Raw genomic sequence first — 6,677 nt, 5'->3', positions numbered from 1 at the left:
CGGGAGTCCGGAGCGCAGTCATGGGCCCGGGACCCCCGGCGGCCGGAGCGGGGGCGCCCCCGCGGCCACTGTCGCTGGCCGCTCGGCTGAGCTATGCCGTGGGCCACTTCCTCAACGACCTGTGCGCGTCCATGTGGTTCACGTACCTGCTCCTGTACCTGCACTCGGTGCGCGCTTACAGCTCCCGGGGCGCCGGCCTGCTGCTGCTGCTCGGCCAGGTGGCCGACGGGCTGTGCACGCCCCTCGTGGGCTACGAGGCCGACCGCGCCGCCGGCCGCTGCGCCCGCTTCGGCCCTCGAAAGTCTTGGCACCTGGTCGGTAAGTCTGAACTAAGCCACCCCCCTCTGACGGCCACCGGCTTTAAGCCTCCCCCATCTGACTGCCTGCCCCAGGGCCTGAGCCCCCCTCCTGCGCCTTCCTGCCTTAGGCCTGAGCCTCCTATGTCAGGCTGCTCTGCACTTTGCCCCATCTATGAGCCTCCCCCATCTGGCTGCTTAACTGCCCTGTACTTCTTCTGTCTGCCATCTGATCACCCATGTGACCCTCTAGTGTCACTTCCCTTTGTCTTTCTGTCTGACCCCCATGGGCACCCTGGACGCTCTGCCTGCCTGGTGCCACCTCCGGATCTGGCCTCTCTGTTCATCTGTCTGGGTGGACAAGGCCGTGTGGGTGTGGGTCAGGCTGCCCAGAGCCCACCTCCGTTCATCTGTCCGCGTCTCCAGCGCATTCCTGCCTGTCCTCTGCCCCATCTCTGACAACCTGGTGTTTGGGAGGGTGGTGTCCCTGGAGCCAAGACTTGGGGGCAGGTTAAGCCAAAGAGTCAGGGGTCTGTGGGGTCACAGGGTGGACCTGTGTCCGGGGGAGCTGCAGCAACACCTGCAGATTCCCCCCCTCCCCCCCCCGCCCCGGGGCTGCGGCGCCCTGCCTGGTTGCGCACCCCTGATAAGGCTGGCCTTCTAGCGTCCCTTCGCTGCCGCCAGGGACCCTGGGCCTTGAGATTAGCCCCCGCCGCGCTCTCTGCCCTTCTCTCCCTGGCAGAAGTGCCTGTGGCATCCTGGCATTTGGGGCCTGCGGGGCATTTCAGGAGGCAGGAACAAGGATCTCGCCCAGTCCTGTGAATTCTGGGCAGCAGCTTTCTAGAAGCTAGGAGGGGCTGGTTGATGTCTCCTTGCCCTTGGGAACAGTGACTGAGGAGGCAAAGGCTCGCCGGGGCCCTCGTGAGCGCTGGTGTTTGCAAAGTGCTGCAGATCTGCAAGTGGCCGGAAGTCAGGATTCCCGGCCGAGGCCCCAGCTCTTCCCGGGTCACGTTGGGCTGCGGCAGCGGCTGGGGCGGGAACCAAGGACACAGGAGACTCGCACACCGGTGCTCAGCTCCTCGGGCAAAGAGACCGGAAAGGTGCCCGTCTTCAGGCTGAGGGGCCGATCGCTGGCAGAGCTGAGTCCAGAGCCTGAAATGCAGTTTTGTTGAGCTCAGCTCCTTGGCGAGCAAACAAGATAGCTCCTAGGCCTGCCAGGTGACAAGTGGGGGGCCGGGGTCTTTTCCCTGTGGCCGACAGGGGAGACAACCCTGGGGAGACAGAGCCGGCCCTGGGAAGGTATCCCGGGCTCTAAGAGGTCTCTGAGCGGGGACCTGGTAGCAGCCTGGGCTCTCCAGGCCTGATGGTGCGCCCCTTCGGTCGGTGGGAGGCCTGGGGTTCAGTGAGGCCCCCCTCTGACCCCAGAGGAAGAATCGAATCTGCGTCCCCCCAGCAAAGGTTAGGCGCCTTTGTAAATAAAGAGCTGAAGGCTTTGTGTTTACGTGAAACAGGCCTGGGGGATGTGCTCTGCTGCCAGACCCCACGGCCCCCACCCGAACCCCTTCTCTGCCCCAGGGTGAGGGTGCGGGGAGACCCCGGAGGATCTGAGGAGAGAGGAAGCCGAGGCAGCCCCTCTGGAGGTCTGATAAGGGGACCTGAGTGAACGTCATCTTGGCAATAGTTCCCACTTCTCTTTTTTGGATGGATGCAGTTTTTCCCTGGACCAGCTCCTGGGCTTCCCCAGCCCGAGACGCCCGACGTGGGGCTCTCCGTGGGGCCCAGGCTGGCGCGTGTGGCCGGACTGGGTTTCCTAAGGAAGCAGAGCTCTGAAGGGACATTAGCTCTGGGGGTTTGAAGGATGAATAGGAGTGTGTGTGCCGGTGGGTGGGTGTGGGGGGTGCGTTCCAGCCCGGTCGAGAGAGCTGTGCAAGTGTGACATACCACAGTCTTATTTTTTATCTTTAAAATTTTTGTAACGTTGTTATTATTTTTGAGAGAGAGAGAGAGAGAGAGAAACATCGTGAACAGGGAGGAGCAGAGGGAGAGGGAGACACAGAATCAGAAACAGGATCCAGGTTCTGAGCTGTCAGCACAGAGCCGGACGTGGGGCTCGAACCCACGAACTGTGAGATCATGACCTGAGCTGAAGTCGGACGCTCAACCGACGGAGCCACCCGGGCGCCTCAACATACCAGTTTTAAAACTCCCAAGGCACATAAATCTTTTTATTTGTTTTAATTTTTTTAAGGTTTATTTTAGAGAGAGAGACAGAAAGCAGTGGTGGGGGAGGGGGAGGGCCACAGAGAGAGGGAGGCACAGAATCCAAAGGGCTCCAGGCTCCAAGCGGTCAGCACAGAGCCTGACTCGGGCCCGGGACTCACCAACCGGAGATCCTGACCTGAGCTGAAGCCGGACGCTTACCGACCGAGCTCCGCCTCCCCCACCCAGGTCCCCCGTGCACGTTCGCTGATGTTGACTTTGTGAGGCCGGTATTTTTGTTATCTCCACTTTCTGGAAACTGAGGCCCCAAGCCCCTTGCCCAAGGTCCGCCGGCCAGGCAGCCTCGCGCAGACAAAGGTTAACCCGGCCAGGCGGCTGCGGGCGGATTCTGGCCAGGGCAGCACATTCTTCTGACCAGACTGTACACGCTGTGCCCAGGCCTGCGGTGGCCCCCGGGGCCCCCAGGAACCAGCTCAGGGGGCCCCTCCCAGGCACCCGGTCCAGAGAAACAGCAAGGAAGGGTGGTTTTAGTTTCATTTCCCCATCCTGGGACTCGGCCCATCCCAGCGCGGGCCTGGGACGGGAGGTCCAGAGCCTCGGGGGAGGACGGAGGCCAGGGGGAGGGCCCAGCAGGGAGGTGGGGGAGAGGGCCCTGAGCTGGAGGGAAGGAGCGGCTGGGGGCCCAGCGGGCCGGGTTCTCGGCTCCGCGGCTCCCACAACGGGCCTGCGTCCTCACCGGGAAAAGGGGGACAGTGGAAACACCCCCCTCTTCAGGCTGTAAATAGGCAGCATTATTATTACTTAGTCATTTAACTAACGTGTGCCGGGCTCCATGCTGGTGGCCCTGGGCCACCCAAGTGACCCAGAGGGACCTGCTGCCCACGCTCGCGGAGCCCCGTCTGGTGGGGGAGGCCAGCAGGAAGCATCCGTGTGTGCTAAGGCACGTGAGAAGGAAGCCGTGTCCAGGCGGACCGTGTCAGGGCAGGGACGGGATGGCTGGTGACCGGGTTGGCCAGGGAGAGCTTTTCTGAGGAGGTGGGGTTCGAGTGGAGTTCTGAGGAGTGAAAAGGACTCAGTCTTGCTAGGACGTCAGGGGAATAGCATTCCAGGCAGCAGCGTGACCCATGCAAAGGCCCTGGGGCAGGATGGAGCCTGGCGCGTTGGGACAGGGAGGTGGCCCTTGTGGCTGGGCCAGAGGGGGAAGAGCAGGTCTCACAGGGCCTGCTGGTCGCCTTGAGGACTTGGGCTTGTGAGTTTTGTTTTCTTCCCAGGAAGCGGCCGCCTCATGAGCAGATGGGGACACTGGGACTCAGGGAGGACAGGGCCCAGGGTGGCCTCGCCCAGCATCCCCTGGCCCCCTGACTGCTGGTAGCCCCGTGGGCCACTTGGTCGGAGCTGGGGGAGGAAAAGGGGCTGCTGGGCGAGGCCGGAAGGGGAAGCGGTGGGCCTGCGTGGTGTGTCTGGTGGGCAGCGCTCCGGGGGCCCCCATGGGGCCCCCTCCCAGCCTGCTGTGTCACGTGACCGCAGGCTCCTCTCACTTCCACACCTGTCACCAAGGGAGAACCCCCTGGGCCCTGGGCTGGCGTGGGGGGCCCGTGCTTGTCCGTCCTTGTCACTTGGCTGGAGGTCCTGGCCCTGCCTGTACTCGCTGTAGCACGTGACCTCACGTGCCTCAGTTTCCTTGTCAGACACGGGGGCGCATAGGCTGAACTGGCGGGTGGAGGCCTGGCCCCGCTGTCCTCTTGGGCTGCAGGACCTCAGGCCCCTCTGCCTCGGTTTCCCCAATTGTGTTGGGAACCCTTCACCTGGGAAGCACTGGGCTGCTCCCTCCGACCCCCACGGTATGACTCGGGGGGCCTTTCCCGGGGCCTGTGTCGCCCCCACCCGGCCGCACCCCGGGGAGCCGGCGGCTCACGGGCAGAACGTGGATGACCCCGCCCCCCTCCCCAGGCACCGGCTGCGTCCTGCTGTCCTTTCCCTTCGTCTTCAGCCCGTGCCTGGGCTGCGGGGCGGGCACCCCCGAGTGGGCCGCCCTCCTGTACTACGGGCCCTTCGTCGTCATCTTCCAGTTCGGCTGGGCCGCCACGCAGATCGCCCACCTCAGCCTCATCCCCGAGCTCGTCACGGGCGACCACGAGAAGGTGGAGCTCACGGCCCTGAGGTAGGCGCAGCAGCCGCGAGGCTGCGTGGCCCCGGGACCGGCGGGACCGGCAGCCCCAGCTGATCCGTCCGCAAAATCACGTCTCTGTCAACTGTCGCGGCGTTGAGTGGCCACAGAATTAGCTTAGGCGGCCTCGGGGACCATCAGCTCGTGGCTTCTGTGGGTGAGGGGTCTGTCTGCTCAGCTCTGCTTCGGTCTGGAGGCCCCCCCGTCAAGGCGCAGGCTAGGGCTGAGGTCTCATCTGAGGCTTGGGTTTTTCTAGGGACTTCCTGATTAGGCCTGGCTCACCCGGAAGAATCTCTGTTAATGATATTTGCAGAATCCCTTTATCCTTTGTCACTTTTATCTAGACAGTGGGAGTGATCTCTCTTATTCTTGCCCCCCCCCCAAGGGTAGGGGTTAGAAAGGACAGGACCCGGGTGTGGGACCCCCAGGGCTGTCTCAGACTCCTGCTGGCCACCCGTGGGTACGGCTGGCGCCGGGCTTCCCGGTCGGCCTGCTTGCGGCATGGAAGGAGGCCCCTCATGAGAGCGTTTGCGCAGTGCTTGCTGCGTGCCGCGCGGTTCTAGGCCCTTCACGTGCATCGTGGCGGAGGCCAGGGCTGGCGCAGAGCCCGCCCCTGTGGCCCGTGTGCAGGAGGAAGCGGCCAGGGCAGAGCGGCTGCACAGGTGGCGGCAGCCCCTGCGGCTGGGGCCGGGGAGGGGCTGGCTCACGGCAGGCGCCTGCTGAGTGTGCGCTCCCCCTGCACCTTCAGGGGGGCTTGCACCCCCCCCGCCCCCTCCTCCCCCACCTGTCTGGCCCCAGCGCTGCCTCTGACTTCCGCATCGGGGTGCAGAGCTGCGGGTGCCCAGGCCGGGGGTTGCCCAATGCCCAGGCCCCTGTGGGTTGGGTGGGGCTGAGGCTGGGCTCTGGGGCGCCTTCTTGCTGCAGGTGCTTTGCCAGCAGCCTTGTGGCCTCTTCTGGGGGTGTGGTTCTCACTTCTGGAAAGGGAAACTGAGTCCTAGTGTGAGACCCAGAGGCTCTGCTCCCCCGCCCCCAGGCCCCGGAGGGACACTGTTCCAAGTGCCAGCAGGAGCAGACCTGGAGGTTTCTAGACCAGGTGCCCTGGCCCTGTCATAGCCCAGGGGGTGGGAACCAGGAGTCCCAGAATCCCAGCTTCTGAGTGCCCCCAGCCCGCAGGCGTGTGGGTCTTGGCTGCCCCCCCACACCCCGGCCCTGACAGCCTGACAGCTTGGGTCGTGGAGGGGAGGTGGCGGGACTCGTGGGTTATCGCACACCATCGGATCACAGGGAGCAAGGTCTGTCCTGGGGGTGCCTAATGTCTGGTGGCTAAGACCCCCCCCCCCAGTAGTGGCTGTGGCAGTGTAGCTCCCCCCGGGGCCTCGCGCTGGAGCCTCGCCTGCCTCCCACCAGGTACGCCTTCACCGTGGTGGCCAACATCACTGTGTACGGGGCTGCCTGGGTGCTGCTCCGCTTGCAGGGCCCCCGAGACGCGGGCCCGGATGTCCGGGACCAGCTGGGGGTCCAGGACGTGCAGGTGTTCCAGGTAAGCTGGGCCCGGGGGTGGGGTTGGGGGGCAGGGGGGCGGCCTGACCCTGGGGCTTGGCCTGACCCTGGTCCCGCCTGGCCTCCAGAACCTGTCCCTGCTGGTGGTCGGGGTGGGCGCCGTCTTCTCGCTGCTGTTCCACGTGGGCACAAGGGAGGGGCGGCGGCCCCGCACGGAGGAGCCCTCCGAGCACAGCCCGCTGCTGGCGCCCCGCACCGCCCAGCCCCTGCTGCTCTGGAAGCACTGGCTGCGGGAGCCCGCCTTCTACCAGGTGCCGTCCTCCCCCCAGGGCGGGTGGCCTTGGCCGCTGGAGGGCTCCCAGAGGAGGGCAGGAGGGCCCGGCTGACCCGAGCCTCTGGCCGGCTGGCGTGTGTCACCTACAGGTGGGCCTGCTGTACATGAGCACCAGGCTCATCGTGAACCTGTCCCAGACCTACATCGCCATGTACCTCAC

General features: G+C 65.1%; 1 protein-coding gene across 1 annotated transcript in view; it reads left to right on the top strand.

Moving 5' to 3' along the window:
- Nucleotides 1-6,675, top strand: part of MFSD12 (major facilitator superfamily domain containing 12) — a gene marked incomplete at its 3' end in the record, with an annotated part of 6,877 nt that extends 202 nt beyond the window's left edge. Inside the window, exons 2-6 of the mRNA XM_029916418.1 lie at nucleotides 1-318; nucleotides 4,467-4,677; nucleotides 6,091-6,223; nucleotides 6,312-6,494; nucleotides 6,607-6,675. Coding sequence (XP_029772278.1) covers nucleotides 21-318; nucleotides 4,467-4,677; nucleotides 6,091-6,223; nucleotides 6,312-6,494; nucleotides 6,607-6,675 — 894 coding nt within the window. The remainder of the gene's footprint in view (nucleotides 319-4,466; nucleotides 4,678-6,090; nucleotides 6,224-6,311; nucleotides 6,495-6,606) is intronic.
- Nucleotides 6,676-6,677: the final 2 nt, after the last annotated feature.

The sequence above is a fragment of the Suricata suricatta genome, chromosome 12, assembly GCF_006229205.1.
Source record: "Suricata suricatta isolate VVHF042 chromosome 12, meerkat_22Aug2017_6uvM2_HiC, whole genome shotgun sequence".
Taxonomy (NCBI): Eukaryota; Metazoa; Chordata; class Mammalia; order Carnivora; family Herpestidae; genus Suricata; species Suricata suricatta.
Note: the sequence above shows the minus strand (reverse complement) of the source record. Positions and strands in the feature narration are given on the sequence as shown.